This window comes from Brachyhypopomus gauderio, chromosome 10 (genome assembly GCF_052324685.1).
Source record: "Brachyhypopomus gauderio isolate BG-103 chromosome 10, BGAUD_0.2, whole genome shotgun sequence".
NCBI lineage: Eukaryota > Metazoa > Chordata > Actinopteri > Gymnotiformes > Hypopomidae > Brachyhypopomus > Brachyhypopomus gauderio.
In genome coordinates this window covers 3,599,284-3,617,203 of record NC_135220.1, presented here as the reverse complement: position 1 = coordinate 3,617,203, position 17,920 = coordinate 3,599,284, and the positions used below count along the sequence as shown (strand labels likewise).

At 42.1% G+C, this 17,920-nt stretch overlaps 1 protein-coding gene and 2 long non-coding RNA genes across 3 annotated transcripts; 2 read left to right on the top strand and 1 right to left on the bottom strand.

Moving 5' to 3' along the window:
- Positions 1-113: 113 nt before the first annotated feature.
- Positions 114-8,221, bottom strand: LOC143525187 (uncharacterized). Its single transcript, XR_013133584.1, has 7 exons — positions 8,111-8,221; positions 5,743-5,814; positions 5,247-5,507; positions 4,975-5,088; positions 4,775-4,841; positions 329-633; positions 114-245 (listed from the first exon to the last, which is right to left on the bottom strand). It is a non-coding gene; the product is annotated as an uncharacterized LOC143525187 (long non-coding RNA).
- wnt7ab (wingless-type MMTV integration site family, member 7Ab) lies at positions 3,521-12,421 on the top strand. The gene is made up of 4 exons (XM_077018806.1): positions 3,521-3,941; positions 4,535-4,761; positions 6,716-6,987; positions 9,377-12,421. Exons 1-4 carry the CDS (start codon positions 3,871-3,873, stop codon positions 9,857-9,859), a joined length of 1,053 nt encoding a protein of 350 aa, XP_076874921.1. The 5' UTR covers positions 3,521-3,870; the 3' UTR covers positions 9,860-12,421.
- A 937-nt stretch (positions 12,422-13,358) lies between these two features.
- LOC143525188 (uncharacterized) lies at positions 13,359-17,374 on the top strand. The gene is made up of 3 exons (XR_013133585.1): positions 13,359-13,588; positions 13,922-14,044; positions 16,029-17,374. It is a non-coding gene; the product is annotated as an uncharacterized LOC143525188 (long non-coding RNA).
- The last annotated feature ends 546 nt before the right edge of the window (positions 17,375-17,920 follow it).

Below are 17,920 nucleotides of genomic sequence, written 5' to 3'. Positions count from 1 at the left end.
CCGATGGGGACAATCATGCTGAAAAGCGTTTTGACAACAGACTATATTGCTGATACCTAATTAACCCCTAGTGATCCTGTTACCCCGGGAACCACTGTTGCCTTCACCTTCCACATCTTTTCCAGTTCTTCTTTCAGCCCTTCTCATATTTTCCAGCTTCTCATGTTCTCATGTTCCTTGTTCCTCATCCATCACTACAGCCCTGTTCTGCTGTTTGTCCATCACCACGATGTCTGGTTGATTAGCTATTAGTGTGAGAGGGTATATGCATATTATATATGGCAAAAGACAACTTAACATTTAAAAAATGTGAGAAGCTATAATTTACTTTGAAATATCTTTTTCTTTGGGCCCCTAATGACTTTCTAAACAGCCTCTGAAATAAACAGGCATAATCTTAAACAAGTATGTTTTAATATCAAATAATAATAGAGAAATATGGCAGTTCTGAATATTTCCATTAACATGGGGAATCATGTCTGCCAAGTCAAACGTCTGGTATATCTACTGGAGTAACCTCCCTTTTTGGAGCCATTTTGACCATTTGAGCCAGAAGATCATGTAACAGAATGTGATCTCAAACAGAAGGACTTCTGAAGGCTCCGACTGCCACAAGTCAAGATTAGTAACTCTCTGTAAAATTTGACAAAATAAAGCAGATTCAGGTCATGGTCGGGTATGATTAGAATACATGTCAAATGGTATGACCTCAGTAAAATGTTAATAAACATAAATCATCATAAAATATTCAGGTTAATATGAAAAATAGTTTGAAATATTCAAACCAAGGTCAAGTGTTTACCTAGTCATCCACAATAATGCATGCAAAATTGGGTTTCAATTTGAAATATCCTGTGGTGTGGGTTACACCATTGCACAATTTCCTTTCTGAGACAAATCTGATAAATTTATGGACAATATTGATACTTATTATGAATAATAATAATAATAATAATAACAATAATACAATTATTAAAATTATTGTTGTTATTATTAAAATTGTAATATACCATAATATGCAGCTTGAAATGTATTCTAAAAAGAATGATAAAATCTCTAAATCTGTTTTTAATTTCACATTTCTATAGGATAGTTCACATAAACAAGAAGTATGTAGGTGGAAACCTGTGTATGCAAACAACAAACTCTCTCCTCTTCTAATAGATTCCTCTTACAAGTAAAGAAAAAGTGTCTTGCCACAGAGCGCACGTTAATGCAGATCCTATAATTTGAAATGATATTTCATAATAAATCACTTATTTTCATCAGTACACTTACATAACTTCGAGAAGGCTGTATTATTTAATAGTTGTCATGCTTTTTTGGTTACACTGTTTGACAATTGAATGTGACTGTGATTCTTTAATTGGATAAAAATGGTAGAAATTTAATATAAAATGCTATGGCACCAACGGAAATTCAAACTATACATCCAAACAAACATTTAGCATGTTGTTTTAACATGTTTAAAGCATATTTGTAATTGGACGTCACACCAACCCATAATTGTCACTGACCCATATATATGTTCATATGTTCATGAGCTGTGCAAATCAGAATTATCATCAGCTATTTATATCAGAAGCACTTTGCTTCCACAGCTGATGAAGGACCTCTGTCCAAAACATCCTGTTTCTTTGGAAACTTTGTGTACTTTGATACAATGTTTCTATCTATCTATCTATCTATCTATCTATCTATCTATCTATCTATCTATCTATCTATCTATCTATCTATCTATCTATCTATCTATCTATCTATTTATTGAGAGAGAGAGAGAGAGAGAGAGAGAGAGAGAGAGAGATATTAAAAATTGTAATAAAGTACAGTTTCCAGAGAAATTGTCATATTCATTCATGGGGTTCTAATGTAGATCGGTTCTTATGTTTGTTTTTTTCCTATTTTCATTGCTACCATAGCAACAACTGCAAACAAACAAATATGTTGTTAATGCAGTGTCTATTGGTATTAAAATGCCGTGACACTATAAATGACATATACTTAATCCTGATGGTCCGAAGGTGTTTAATAAACTGATCGGTCTTATCTTGGTTACATCTCCAATGTAATGCTGATTACATCTCTTGCTGTTTCTCTGAGCTTTACTACACTACAGTGCACTAATCTGGTGTGTGTGTGTGTGTGTGTGTGTGTGTGTGTGTGTGTGTGTGTGTGTGTGTGTGTGTGTGTATAGATATACTCCTTTGGTGCTGCAACACTTCAGGTTCCCCCAGGATGATGTACAGACTGCATCCCCCTTTTTAAGGATCCTCCACTAATTTATTATAGATGAAACAATAGCATTAAAGACTTGCTTGTCAATAATGATTTAATTAACCATTCAGATTCAAACTGTGGTACTGTAGCCTGAAAGCGATCTAGATGTGCTACATGTACATTTATTAACACAACCACTAAAATAACTGGCACAAAAGGCTCAATTGTCATCACTCATTCATCGTCATGCACCACAGCAGGAGTTGTCTATTCAATTACTTGAATTGTTGGATAGAGGTCTTCTGCAGAAGCACTTTGCATGAACATCTGATGAATGGCCAATATACTCTCTCTTTCTCTCTCTCTCTCTCTCTCTCTCTCTCTCTCTCTCTCTCTCTCTCTCTCTCTCTCTCTCTCTCTCTCTCTCTCTCTCTCTCTCTCTCTGTCTCCGTCTCCATGGTAAATGTGATGTGGTTGGTGCATCTACCTGTGGAATATACATAATACTCAAATGGAACAATGTAGGTTACTATAATGTTAACAAGGAAATTGATGTATAGCCAACATGTCCAAGTTTTTCAAAGCCTGTCAAATGTGTTTTTCCTTACAAAATAGCATAATATGCAGTTGTGCAATTTTAAGAAATCGTTAATGGTGAAAAAGCAGATATTTGTGTTAATTTGTGCGAATTAGCGCAATTACTTTGAATTATGACTTTAAGCATCTTTTCCCGACCATGACAATTGCACGACGCCCACTCCGTGTGTGGCCTTACGGGATGACATGCATGTGAAGCACTGTAACAGCAGGGGGCGCAATACCAACGGTTGTTCCCAATTGCTTTTTTGCATATGGAACAACACGCGCATCCAAGACCATTATCAAAATACCAATTAATCTGGCAAGGGAGGAGAGTGAAGTCACCAGTCTTAAATCACTTTAAGAGATAATAGTTATCTCAATGCTTAGACACCTGGGAAGGCTGTTGAAGGAAATGTAGTACACGTTTTAAGATATTGTAACGTTATAAACTAAAAAACAAACAAATATAATTATTGTCATAGGCTAATAGCTTTCTGAGGTAAAATACATTGGCAAGTGTGTCGCCGTCACAACAAAAAGTGGCATTTACACATAATGTAAGACACTGTCTAAAGGTAATGTGTCCTTTGAGAAAATTATTCGCAATATCCAATTTATTGAAAACGCTTACAGCGCGCACCTGTACTCATTAAGAAATCACTCAAATAAAAATAAAAACACAGAACAGGTGAATTGTCATTCCAGTAGGCTTGTCTCAGATTCCACAGGTGAGCTCAATCCGCGCAGCCAGAACACGCCCCGCGTAAGTGCGCGTAAGTGCGCTGAAGTGCGCTTTAGACGCATCACACGGCAGGAGGCAGACACTTTGATATCAGATCAGCGAGCTGCGCGTCCGTCCTCACCTTCCACCAGTATTACTATGATAACTCAACCCTGTGTATTTACCATCTGATGGCGCGGTGTGCAGGAAACGCTCATCACGGGAGAACGCGTTTGTTTTAAACATTTCTTTTGAGCCCACGTCGGTGACTTAAAGCAGTTGCCGACTGAAAATAATTTTTAGTTTTACATTTTCAAGTTATCATTGCTGGAAATAGACACGCGATCACCATGAGCAGAAAAACGCGACGCTGGATATTTCGCGTTTTTCTTTGTCTTGGAATAATCTACTTGAAAATTGGGTGAGTTTTGAAGAAGACCAATCTGCATTTCGGTTTTTGGTATATCGATTCTGGGCAATTCTTTGAGCTAACATGAAATCTTTTAAGAGGCTCCCTGTTGAATTTTCACACGATAACCTTAAAGTATGAAAGGAGGTATGAAAACTTTGGTATGAAATACAGTAGGCTATAGTGTTCGGCAGTGTGAAACGTAGCCAACGTCTAGAATTTACGCATTACTGCAATGGTGAAAAGGCTGTAAAACCCACACAGAACACAGTATTACTTTTTATGCATTGCTGTTTGTCTGGACCCTGCTTGTGTAGGTGTTTATTGTGTTCTGGCTCCGAGCTGTGTAAGTGCGCACTGCACTCTCTGCAACAGGACAGCTCTCAGGACGCATCTCGGAAACGCAGGAAACACTATTGTAATATTAAATAAAAATTCTGAAAATAGTATTCTCATTTAAAACACACACACACACACACATTTAAACTTTTGGTTTTATGCTTCTGCTTTGCAACTTGTATACATTGATTTAGTGGGACATCCAGCTTTTCGCACTTAAGCTTTTGAATAACGTACAGTGGATTTGTCTGTCTTATTAATTTTAGAGGCTTCTCGTCGGTGTTAGCGCTAGGAGCTAGCATCATATGCAACAAGATTCCTGGACTCGTACCCCGACAACGGATCATCTGCCAAAGTCGACCGGACGCAATCATTGTTATCGGACAGGGAGCCCAAATGGGAATTAACGAGTGTCAGTTTCAGTTCAGGAACGGTCGCTGGAACTGTTCCGCTCTCGGGGAGAGAACCGTCTTCGGAAAAGAGTTGAAAGTGGGTACGTTACAAACCTTTTAAAGCTCGTCTGCAGCACTTACATTGCGGGTCTGTGGGGACAGGTGTTGCGCAATGTCCTCACTGTAAAAGGAAACATGTGCATTGATTTCACTTACAACTCGGGTAAACCTGAGGCTAAACAGTCACAATGACAACGCGTGAAAGATGGATTGGGTTGGTTTGAAAAGTTCACGAAATGATCGACCAGGTTCACCTTAGACTTCCGTCCCACATGCCTGAGATGTCTGTCGGATGACATGAGCGCGTGTTTGGTACCTGGGGTCGTGCAAACCTGCAGATGCGTGCACCCAGTCACCTTTAGCACTCACTAAAAGTCAGAAAGCAAAACATACATGTTCTTTCCCGTGAGTTGGGCGTTGTAATTATAAATAAGTATTATTACCTCCCTGATATGACAGAAGAGTACACATAGTTTTATGCAAAACTTTGAATAACTTCATTTTGTAGCATTAAAATCTCTTTTACCTCAAAACCGGCAACTACGGCAACTACAACATCTCAGAGCTCGGCTGTTGGCCCTTTCGTGAAGCCCTTCACCCGCGTGAGATGTGCCGGGCGCGTGCTGTTGTGCAGAAGGGAAGCTGTCATCAACGTCGTCGGCGCATTCTAAATGAAAAACGACCTCCCGAGAGAAGGCCTCGCATGTTCTTTGTGTCTTCATATGTGTGTATGTAGCATTTACAGGCAGCGTGGTCTTCACACTGGGGTGGGCCACGATGTATTTAGCTGAAAATAAAAAATATATAAACGATTTTGTTTTTCTCCACAGCTTAACTGCGTTGCTGCAGATAAGCGCGCGACAGCGGCAGTGTTGTCATTTTCACCCACTCGATCATGCGCCAAATTTAAATACATGTATCCTACTGTATCAGGACTGAGTATGCTTGTTGGACTTGGAGGACTTCAAAGCATGCAGGGCAAACGTCATGTCCACCAATTGACCATTAGGCACTAAACGCACCTGTTCCTGTAGTAAGAGAACCGGAGATGTTGCAGTGTAAATAATCTTCCTCCACTGTGCACCGTATTCACTCTGAAACATGGTGGGAAGTGCAGTATACTGTAACTTTCAGATGAAGATTGAAGATTGCGGCTACTGATGAACTCAATGAATTTAAATTTATATATATATTTGTAAAACAACATGGAAATAATAGTCAGTTAATACAATTAGTGGTGTTGATTGATGGTGTCCAACCACTATATGCATTGTAGAATTGCAGCAGGTTTCTGACAGTGGTAATAATCCTCAACGACTCTGGAGATCCTTCGTTCTTACTTAATTGAAGCCTTTTACCTCCAACTATTACCACTGCTGCAGGTCTTAATGGCAGATGCCTTATTCAGTGTCTGAGATGATTTAGTTCTGATTCAGCCTGTCCCTCATACCTGATTATCATTTGCATCCAGGTTGGCTGGTATCTCTATTCTGCCAACCTGACATGTGTAAATGATTTATAACATGGATGCATGGCTGCAAATCCCATGGAGGCCGATATACATATACAATCTGCACATTTCTGCTAAAAAAGAGTGAATTCTATGACTATGGAATCAGGACTGTAACCATTAAAACAATCACATTTGCATGGCTACAATAATACGACCTGTGGGAACACAAACACAACAGGCCACAAGTTTCAGATCATCCTTAAAACATGTAAAGAGTTGGTAGTAATGTAGCCATTACATTGTGTGTGTGCATGAGTCTGTGTGTATGTGTGTTCATGTGTTTGTGTAGATGGGTGTGTTAGTGTATGTGTCTGCATGTGTATTCATGCGCATGTATGTGTGTGTGTCTGTGTTCATATGTTTGTGTGAGCGCGTGTGTGTATTCATGCGTCTGTGTGTGGGTTCATGTGTTTGTATATGTGTGTGTGTGTGTGTGTGTTCACGTCTGTGTGTCTCTTCATGTGGTTGTTCGTGTGTCTCAGGCAGTAAAGAGGCGGCCTTCACCTACGCCATCATGGCGGCGGGCGTGGCCCACGCCATCACGGCCGCGTGCACGCAGGGCAACCTGAGCGAGTGCAGCTGTGACCAGGAGAAGCAGGGCTTCCACGGCCGCGCGGACGGCTGGAGGTGGGGCGGCTGCTCGGCGGACGTCCAGTACGGCCTGGGCTTCTCCAAGGTGTTCGTGGACGCCCGCGAGATCAAGCAGAGCGCCAGAACGCTCATGAACCTCCACAACAACGAGGTGGGGCGGAAGGTACGTGCGCTCGGAGGCCCCACAGTGGTGCGTTACGGTGTAGAGTCATTGCTGATCTGTTTCTGATGGATGCTTTGATCAAATGTGCAGTGACGGTGACGTGGCTGTGGTGTGGTTGGGGTTAGAGGGAGGTCAGTGGTTTACGTGTATCAGATACATGAGCCACACATGTTGCTGGAATATTTACACGCCCTTTGGTTGAGAGTGGTCTGCCATGCAGGAGAAACCAACGAGCTCATGATGAATTGAAGGGTTGCTAACACAAACTATGCATGACAGCAGATGGGCTACTGTCATTTACTAATCAATAAATGTTTACAGTATCCCACAGCACAGTTCTCCAGACTAGCATCCGAAGTGTGTGTGTGTGTGTGTGTGTGTGTGTGTGTGTTTTTGCTATTCTTTCATTAGGAAAAAAAACACAAAACAAGTCAGGATTGCCATCAAGCTAGACAGTTGGATATATGTTACTATGGCTTGAAGTATTTGGTTGAGCTATTAGCTGTTGACATATTAATGTATTGGTACATTTTTGCTACTTGGCTGCCTGATATTGGCATAATGATGGCTCTGACCTGAAGCGGCCACACTAAATGGATCAAAGTAAATTCGAAGTCCAAGAAAAGTCAGCAAACTTGGCATGGAGGTGCCTGGACGTCAACAGCCTGGCACTGAAGCCGTGCTGAGCTGGCAGGGCAATAATGGGAATCTTTTAGGGGTAAGAGCAGTTTAAGTGGCAGAGTTTGATTACAAACCAGATCAGAGAATTGCAAACACACTGGAGCTACACAAAGGCATTCGCTCCCCCACGTTCTGCTCAGTTTACAACTCCCTGAATCACACCAGGAGCCCTCATGGGCTTCATCTCTTCATCAAATGGTGAAAAAGGTAACATGTTTCAACTTTGATGCCCTGTTGTTGTTTGCTAAACCTTTTAGCTTTTTCGCAGAACACCTTGCGCTGTTAAAAGGCTTTTTCACTTTCACCTGCATCGGGAGGGCTCCCCTCTCCCCACCAGCTGCTTGTTGTCTTTGATGTGGTGTGAGTTAATATCTTCTAACTAAATCTTGAGGCTGATAAAAGCCTTTTGTCATGCTTCTATATGAAAAACGGGCTTTCCTACCGTCACAAGGTGACCTCGTTAGACCTCGTTAGACGTACGTGCTTGTCAGCTGCAGGTTTGAGCTCCCCCCTTGGCTTCCAGTGATGGGCACGGAATAAATCTCACTTTCCCCTCCCGGTTGAGTTTAATGAAGAGGAAAAGAAGTGTCCATCTTGTCTCTGGCTTGTCCCACTCCTTGTCACAGAGAGACAATTCATGGCTGAAACATCGGCCCCTCACACAGGGCCTCCATGCTGACATCACACAGCCAATTCACAGCGGCCATTTCTTTTCCATCCTCCAGCAATAGCTGAATTCACGCTGGCTTATCTAAGCAGCTAAATTGCCTCTTAGTGGACTCACTATGCTTCCAGGTTCATTCTATCTGTATGTTTTGTCTCCCGGCTGTTAAAGGAGGCCTCTGTTGGGACGGTCCTTATCCAAAGTCTTAATTTATGCTGGCTAATGTAATGACATTGGTTAAGATCAGGCTTTCGTTGCCCAGCACTAAGCAACAGATAACAAAAGCTGCCCATGGTTTTACTCACTGGTATGTTAACGGAGAAGTGAGTTCGAAAGGGCCATTTTTATTGGTGATGCACGGGTAAAAAGGAAAATGGTGTGCAAGGCTAACGGGCCCATTTTAAACACAGAACTTCTCTTGCTGTACAACGTTTACAGTGATGACGTTTTAAGGTACCTCATGGTGTGGTGTTTCTGCTCTTTCTCAGTTCTGTGCTATCGGGGCATATTCAGACTTACTTGAGATTAGCAAAGCTTTGACAATTGGTTATATTGCACTGGGAAAACGATCTGCTGAAGAAATACTTTCTTCTCAATAACCCAGATGAGCCCTGACACTTTGAGGCAAAACTATCAAACTGGAATTCATGGTAATTCTCAGATTTAATTCAGTTCTTTGCTTTACCTTAAGTTACTTTCTCTTTCTGTAAGGTGAGGTATAACCGCACATGCATAGCCTGACACTTGATAGTTGCACTTGTGTATACACTATAGACAGAGTTACTGTATCGGATGACCTCTGCTCATGAATCACGTCACATAAAGGTCTCCTGTCCCAGCTGAACTGACATCACAGTAAGTTGGAGGGACATCTTGCTATTGTCAGGAGGGACTCACTTAACACTGATGGTGTCAGCTTCCAAATCCTCCCAAAACCTAAGCACGTTCATCCCCATTAGTACAGTGAATAATGGTGGTTTATGTAAGTCTGAGCATTTTGAGTATTTTTAATCTGTTTTAATTCCTGCTACATTTGTCCTTCAGGTTCTGGAGAGGAACATGCGTCTGGAGTGTAAGTGTCATGGTGTGTCTGGATCCTGCACCACCAAGACGTGCTGGACGACTCTGCCCAAGTTCCGGGAGCTGGGCTACATCCTGAAGGAGAAGTACGGCCAGGCCGTGCTGGTGGAACCCGTGAAGGCCAGCCGGAACAAACGCCCCACCTTCCTGAAGATCAAGAAGCCCTTCTCCTATCGTAAGCCCATGGACACAGACCTGGTGTACATCGACAAGTCCCCCAGCTACTGCGAGCCGGACCCGGTGACGGGCAGCGTGGGGACGCACGGCCGCGTGTGCAACAAGACGCTGGCCCACCACCCCAGCGGGTGCGACCTGATGTGCTGTGGGCGGGGCTACAACACGCACCAGTACTCGCGCGTCTGGCAGTGCAACTGTAAGTTCCTCTGGTGCTGCTACGTCAAGTGCAACACCTGCAGCGAACGGACCGAGGTGTACACGTGCAAGTGAACACCGGCCTGCCCTCACCATTCTGAAGAGTGCTTGTTCTGCCCTTGATTGTTGGGATCCTCCTAACGAGGGTTGAGGGAGGGGAGGAGTTATAAACCCGTGTGACATTTTTTGCGGGCGGGGTGCTCCTGTCCGCCGACGAACATCTCGGAGCTCCGACGTGAGACGTTCAACGTCGTCTTTTTTGCACAATGCCTCCTCGTGGAACGAAGCATCAGTGCCACACACTGGAGAAACACTTTAAAAATGACCAGAGAAAACAGAGGAGAAGTGAAGACATGGCCCTGGACTTGCAAGACTGAATGAAGTGTCTCCATTCATAAACTCAGCTCCTCACAGGGCCCGGCCCGTCTCACCAGGCCTGCGGCGAACGCTGAGCGTGGGCGAGTCTGGAGATGTCTGAAATGCATCAAAGCTCCCAGACTTTCTCTCCCCACGGTCCACATCAGACTCGTAATGATAGGTGTGTGCACCTTCGCATATGGGACATTATACGACAGGTATAATGGCACAAACTCAATGACGGAGATAACTGGCTATTTGTTTAGAGAAACACTTTTATTTATTTCTTCAGCAGACTGCGCCTGTCATTCCTCCAGGACTTGTGAAATAGTGGTAGTTTGGTCTGGCATGTTTGTGAAACCAGAATCAGTTCAGACTGAAATCAAATTCACACTGGACCCTAGAAACACTGTAGTTCCCGCTCGATTTGCTGCTAGTCTGGAGAATCACATTTGGTGAAATAATGGGATAACTACTGACTCCTAGCTTCGTTTTAATTGGTATAGTGATATATCCAGACACGTGGAATTTAAACTGAAATTAATTGGTAAAAGAGTATATTTTGTGAAAGAGTATTTTTATATGAATGACTTATTTATACTATTTTGTCTGTTTATTGTGCTCAGATTGCATTACCTCTTAGTGTGGTCATGCAGTAGTTATGAAATATAGGTGACAGATGGTAGTTGCATTAAAGCATGTGCATTCCACTGATTACTGTCCTCTTATAGGTTATTTCAATGAATCACTCACATCATCTGTGTGTAATTTCTTTCTGTGTATCTGTGTTTCCATTGGGAGTGTACTATAAATAGCTAGAAATACCACAAATGCTGGTAAAAAAAAATGTTCCTTATGGTGTCCTATGCTCTGTATAATTCACTGGAGCTGGACAACTTCAAGATATAATTGCCTGCTTTTCAGACTCTTCAGATTTTTTCTTTATTTTCAAACATTTGCATGCAGTCAGGATCAGCTCTCGTATGAAATGTTCAGACACATCATTTGCAGAAACCATAAAATTTTTCCAAACCCAAGCTTGAAATAACAAAAAACGCTTATTGTCGGCATGAGTGATGAAGACGAAGCTGCTGAATGAAGCTCTCAGGATGGCCCAGGAATGGTGTGAGGTCAGCGGATGTAACGAATGAGTTTTGTCCTGAAAGTGTTTTAGTGATGACTTGCTCTTGGGGGAGGAACCGGCACTTTTGGTGATAGATGATGGTGCCATCCACCTCATTCAAACCTCAACTGCCTGTTGCTACAGCAACTTCAAGAAGGAACCACAAAATTTCAGGCAGCCTCCGAGAAAGGCCACCCTTTTCCAACAGCCTCTGAGAAAGGCCAGTCTGTCCAAACAGTTCTCCCATTAAGACGAAAGGCCAGTCTGTCCAATCAGTTCTCGCATCAGGACGAAAGGCCAGTTTTCACATCGACAAGAGGCTCACTGTCTGGTGGAGTGATTGTATCATGACCCTTTATTCATGGCCCTCGGAATCACATTTTGTATGTGCAGGAAAGGTTTGCATGTGCACTGGAGAACGGAAGGAGTATTGAGAAGATTTGCAATATAATATTAGACAACCTCTTTAAGATCAAAGGTTGACAGATGGCTGAATGGCTTTTGGGTTGGAAAACTGGTTAAAGTTAAACTAGAGGACCCTTTAAGACATGTTTGGCTTTCTCTTCCAGCCTTAGTGATCGGGAGAAAGTCTTCTGGCTATTTAGCATCACAGAAGCCTCATAATGAATCAGCTGCAGTCACATTAGGGTCATGTACTTAATTAAACACACGGTAGCTCCTTCTACTGAGAAAATTCATTGCAGGAATAAAGATTTCTATTAATTGATTAATACATGTACCCATTGATTAATAAAATTTCTATTAAATTAAATTATTCATAGATGTACCTTTTAACTGATAGATGTATAGTCGCATGCTAAGATCCTCACTAACTTTCCTTGCTCAAAGGACAAATGCCACTCTTCAAAAGCAGGAACCTAACAAATATTCTCCTTTGAGTGCTTCTATGGATTCTTTCAAATGCTCTGCAGATGCTGTTGAAATTGGATGAGTATGTACAGTTATAACAAAGCCTTCCCCATCGGTGTCATCTGAACGGCTACTGTTTTGGCTTTGTTGTTTGACGAGCATGTGCAAGAGATCTTTTGTGTAGTACAGAGATCAAGGTGATGTCAATTATGTTCTTAGCAGTGTTTCTATATAAACAAAGACACATCAATGCAAATATAAACAATGTTTGATGTGTTGAAGTCGAACCTTCTTTGTTTGTGTGTGTGTGTGTGTTTGTGTGTGTGTGTGTGTGTTTTTTTTTTTTTTTACGATTCATGATCGTATTTACAAACATCCAGGAGAGAATCCAAGTTTCTTCAAACTTTCATTCCTTCATATATTTCCAAGTTGCTATGGAAATGGTCTCTAAGATCTAAAAGCAATGTAGATCTAAGAGCATTTATTTTGTAATTTTGTATAAGCGTGCTTGCCTGAGAAATTATTTTCCGAAAGGTTTAACCAAAATTATTTTTAAACACCATTTAATAAACAAAATAGTCATTATTTTTAAAAAGTATTTCATTAAAATACTAATAAGTGGTTGCATAAAACATTAATTATTTTGACAGGAGAAGATTTAATTCCTCATCCAAAGTAATCACCACGGATAATCAGTAGCCAAAAGACAACAATAAAGACAGTAATTGTAGCAAGAAGAGACCGGGGGAGTCAAACGTGTTTTCCACCCTCTGCTTGTCCATAAATCACCTGCCACATAATTCCGTCAGTCATACTTTTGTTTTTCCGTCTGGTTGAGACATGCACGAGCACCTGAGACGTGTACCGCGAACTGCAGAGATCGAGGTAGTCGCTACACCACAGAGACACGGCGCTGTGTCACGCCACGAAAAGCACCTCGCTGGCACGAGACGATCAATAACGGCCATGCGCTGCGAGGTCGACGGTTTGGCCTTTGCGTTACCTGATCGCACGCAGAAAAGAGCAACGCGCTCCACTGCACCGGAGGCCCGCGTTTCCCCGACACGTTTTTGCTGCTTGTAAACATTCCAAAATGAGCTCCGCAAAGCCCACAGGGAACATTACTAGACGATGAGATTAAGATTGCAAGGAGGCATCACCGAGGCAAGCTTTTAATACATATAATGTTTGCATAAAAAAACATTCCTTGAAGTATGTGTTTCGCAAGTGTACATTAGAGACACAGTGATTGAGCTTCAATAATGAGTTTCTTTCATGGTCGTGCATGAATTCTGGCATGTGTCACGGTGCTCTTAAGGAGCCATGAACCCCACTGGTTACTTACTCATGCTTTGCTGTGGTTTGGTGTGAGCTATGGTGGTCCCTCATACCCCCTCCCTGTCCCCCGAGATGCCAGTCACACCTACTGTAATCTTCACACACCCGAGCTCTCGGTAAGCAACTTGGAGCACAACACCCACACCTGTATTTTCTCATTATAATGCATCTGAGCTTCCGTAACGATATATTGATTTTTCACTAGCACTTTTAATGCGTTTCCCTGTATGTGTGGCTGAAGGTCAAATGAAACAGGTAACCTAGGTGCAGCATTCTCTAACATTACAGCTGACATCTACTGACGTATGAGAATAGTGAGAGGCGATGTTTACCTTTGAAGCTTCTGGGCTCCTTTGATGCCATCTGACTTAATCACCACATGTCACAGTCCAGCCATGTTGCGACAACAGCCTAAGGTCTTGTTGTGCATGACTATGTTCAAAAATTAGACGACGTGCTCCCCAAAGCAGCTGAAGCTCCCCTGGCTACCGGCACGGAGCTGGGAGAGAGACGGCAGCAGCGTGTCCCGCGTCCCGCTCAGCGCAGGTCAGCTACAGGATCCAGTAATAATGGTGAGACAGCCATATTTGCTCAGTAGTCTTGTAGTCTCGTTAATAATTGATAATTGGGCAGCAGTCCGAGCGCCTGCAGCCTGTGTGTATGCGATCCTTTGATTTCACTCTCATACCAATGTTGTGACTTCACAAAATAAATACACAAATGTTCTATGAGCGTTCAGGTTTACATAGAGATAATCTTTAGTAACATTGATGCATTATTAATATTTAATTTCATGTGTATGCTGACATTGCATGATTTCATGTAATTGATCTATTTTCCAGTTTAAGAAACTAGAATCAGATCACAGAGCTTGGCATAATATGCCACTGCCTTCTCCATCTCATCGATACCTCTGGGGCAACGGAGCAACCTTGCTCTGAGAATACAACTTAAGTCCAATGACTGGGATAAAGGCAATTAAACTCAACTTCACAACTAAATAACTAACGTTGATAAAAGTAACTCTGGGAATGTGTGCTCACATCAATCCCCATAAGAGAGTCTTTGTTCCTCAAATGAACTGGACCCACAGGAATTTGATTTTGCAAATAAATTAACAGAAATCACCCAGGTGATAGAAAGTCTAAAAAGAAATCAGCTTGTCAGACTGTTAAGTGTCAAATCAACAAAATGTATTGACAGCCAAGGTCAGGATTGTTTCACCACACTACTCGTTATGAACCACAATGTCAAAGCCAGCACCACGGGGGGAAAAGGAGCTGTGAATGAAACATGGGAACCTCCATGTCATGGCATCACTGAAGCACAACCAGTATCACACCAGTATCATTATTTTTCATACTACAAAAAGCAACATTTTGGTAGTTAAATTAGTGTCCTGGGCTTGAATGGTTGAACTCTGGAGCCCTGTGCAGAGTTTTGGAAGGTGCTCCCTTTACCTGTGCAGAAGACTAGCATGAATGCACTGTATGTGAGCAAGATTGAAGATTGATAGCATAATGACTGTGACCACATGGTTTAGTAATTTAAACTGGCAGTATCAGCTTAAATTGTTTCATGGTTTTCTGCAACGATACATTTGAAACACGTCCAGACAAGTGGGAAGAGAGGTGAGGAACCTCTAACATTACAAGGCTGCTGGTTTAAAAAAAGGACCTGGAAGATATGACACCATCATGTCTGTGAAGTATTGCTTTATAGGGAAGACAATGTCAGCTTTCACAGTGAGCCTGACACAGAGGCCATGTCTACAATACATAGGTCACGTATTAAGGTCACAATTTTTCATATTCTTTAACACTATAGTGTGCTACACTAAATGTATAATATAACTACTAAACCATTAAAAGATTTTAAATTTTATCTGAAACCAAATTATTTTTCAAATCCTCTTTGATATCAAACTACATCATTTATGTATTCCTTTAAAATCAGACTTCATCATATATGTATTCCATTAAAGTGAAGTGATTTCAATGTTTTGTAAGCAGTTGCTTAGTCCAGCTACACATTCAAACAGTAATTATACTCATTAGAATGCTCATTAGTCACCATTACAACTTACAACAAAAAATGCCCCCCTCCCCCCTTAACGATGGTACATTGCCCCCATCAGTAGCAGTTCAGAGCTAGGTCAGATGTCTCACTGTGTGTCGAAACAGCCCAGCTGGCTCTACCACTATGAGCAGAGACACAGTCATGTTAATGGGATAACTGATGGCACAAAAGGTGGAGAAAGAAAAGAAGTTGCCAGGTCCAACAAAAGTCCCTCCACATGTGACTCCCAAGCTGATGTATAATAACCTGCAAATGTGTTGGGGGGGGGGGGGGGGGGGGGGGGGGGGGGACACCACATTCTCGCTATGGAGATTCAATGGTTAATTAGGCCTGCCATATAACTGTAACGGCAGGGATGGACAGAGACAAATTAAATGGGCACAAGTCTTTGTCTCACTGGGAGAACCATTGGAGCGTCCCAGTTTTCACGGGCGACCTGAATGATTCGTGCATGTGTTTTGTTTTGTGTTTTTGCAGGTTCCCGCTGGCCGCCGAACATGGGAAGGTGTCGAAGTATTGCTTTCAAACCACATCCCCGAGGAGAAAGAGTATACCGCGGTGACTGCTCCTGCTACAGGCTTCCTTGCTTTGTTTCACGACGTCTCGGGAGATGGCATTCTCCGCTAAAGCGAGTATTCCGACCTCTCCTCGGAAACGACACCCTCTCAAAGGCCTCCATCTCCCGTTACAGCGCGGTGAACGGATGGGCGACGCGGCGGGAGAAAGGCGCTCTTCTGTGAGGGGCTGTTTCGAGGAAGGCATTATATGGGGCTGTAAAAGAGATCCGCGCTCCACTAGTGTTGTGCACACAAAGGGACATTAGCAGTATTGTCTTCCCAGGCTGTTGTTTGTGTCCTCATCAGCCGCGGATACAGGACAGGGTGGTGCTAGCCTGCCAGCCATGGGCTCAGCTGCGCACACTCGTAGTGCCCAGGGCCGCATGAACACGCCCAGCTCAGTTCTGCGCTCCTTTTCGCTTTATCCCACAGATTGGATACAGAGTAAGTATGAAATGTATGTTCTGCTTACTATTCCTCAAAGGGTGCAGTTTCAAAGCCTAAAACTTAAATTATGTGACCACCTCATTTAAATGTAAACAAGAGAACAATCGTTTAATCGGCGAATTAAATATAGATCGAAATTATGACTGGTTTTTAAAGCTTTAAGCCATTTTTGTTTGGTTTTGATTTTTGGACATAGAGTTTCCTCAGACGTTTAGTCAGAAAGCATTTATGATTGGCGTGTGCATTAACCATTAATGTGCAAATCTAGGAATGATGTTTGTGATATGTGTATCAAGGGCAGACTACAGTGAATGACAGGGCCTCTCAGTCACTTCTTAAATATTAATGGATGCTCCAATATCTGTTTCAAACTAAACTATACATTAAAATGGAAATTATACGCTGTATATACAAGATAAAAACAGCTGTATAGGAATCCGAGAGGTCTGAATAATGAATCTTATCCTATCTTTGCAGACTTTGCATTTATGACTTTAGGTATTCACCAACCATGAACCTTCTGCTAGGGTAGTTCTGGTAAAATTTCTTGAAATATGTGAGATTTCCAGAAATTTCTGGATATTTCCCTTCCATACACAGTGAGGGAAAACACAGCCATCGAAGACACAGTGCATATTGTCAGGCTGCGCTAGCTTGAAATCACAACTTTGATTAATTGCGCCATGTGCTTTGTTCTCTCTTGGCTGATTGGAGTGGAAGGAGCAGGTTGAAACAGGCCTCTGTTATGTACAGGGTTGGCTTCATCATTCAGCCACGTCTAAGAGCAGCAAAAATGAAGATAATGCATTTTCATTGCAAAGTAAAACAATATATTTTACTGCCCACGAGCAATTATACATACACTCTATAGTTGGTATAGTTCTGTGTAAGTCTATACAAGTCATAAATGGTTATAAAGTAATTTCAGACTTTCACACCTTGAAGATGTGTGCTGTCTTGGCCATGAGTGCTGTGTTTGTGTGGAGCTCATGCATAAAAAAAAAAACATTATGAACATTATGATCAGGACTCTTCAAGCAAAAAAGAAAAGGCAAATCTTTGAAGCAAACTGAAGCATGATATGAACTTCTAGGTGAAAGAGCTGGTCTGTCATCCTCTGAACAGGTGAAAGATCACTGAGTTAAGCCTGACTTACATTACCCCGCCAAGCATCACAGTGATATGGTACCTGTTTAATATATATGCTGATTGCGACTGCACGGATTTGATAAATCTGTGCAGCATTCTCGCCTGTCACATGGGGTTTACCCTCCCTGGGGCTCTTCTTCACCTCGTCCAACCGCACAAGACCGACCAAAGTGAACAGCTTGTGTAGAGATATTCTTTTGAAGTGGATAACTTTTT

Coding starts and splice junctions, on each gene's coding strand:
- wnt7ab (XM_077018806.1), top strand. CDS start 3,871: ATGAGCAGAAAAACGCGACGCTGGATATTTCGCGTTTTTCTTTGTCTT. Junction 3,942..4,534: donor ATAATCTACTTGAAAATTGG/GTGAGTTTTGAA, acceptor TATTAATTTTAG/AGGCTTCTCGTCGGTGTTAG. Junction 6,988..9,376: donor ACAACGAGGTGGGGCGGAAG/GTACGTGCGCTC, acceptor TTTGTCCTTCAG/GTTCTGGAGAGGAACATGCG.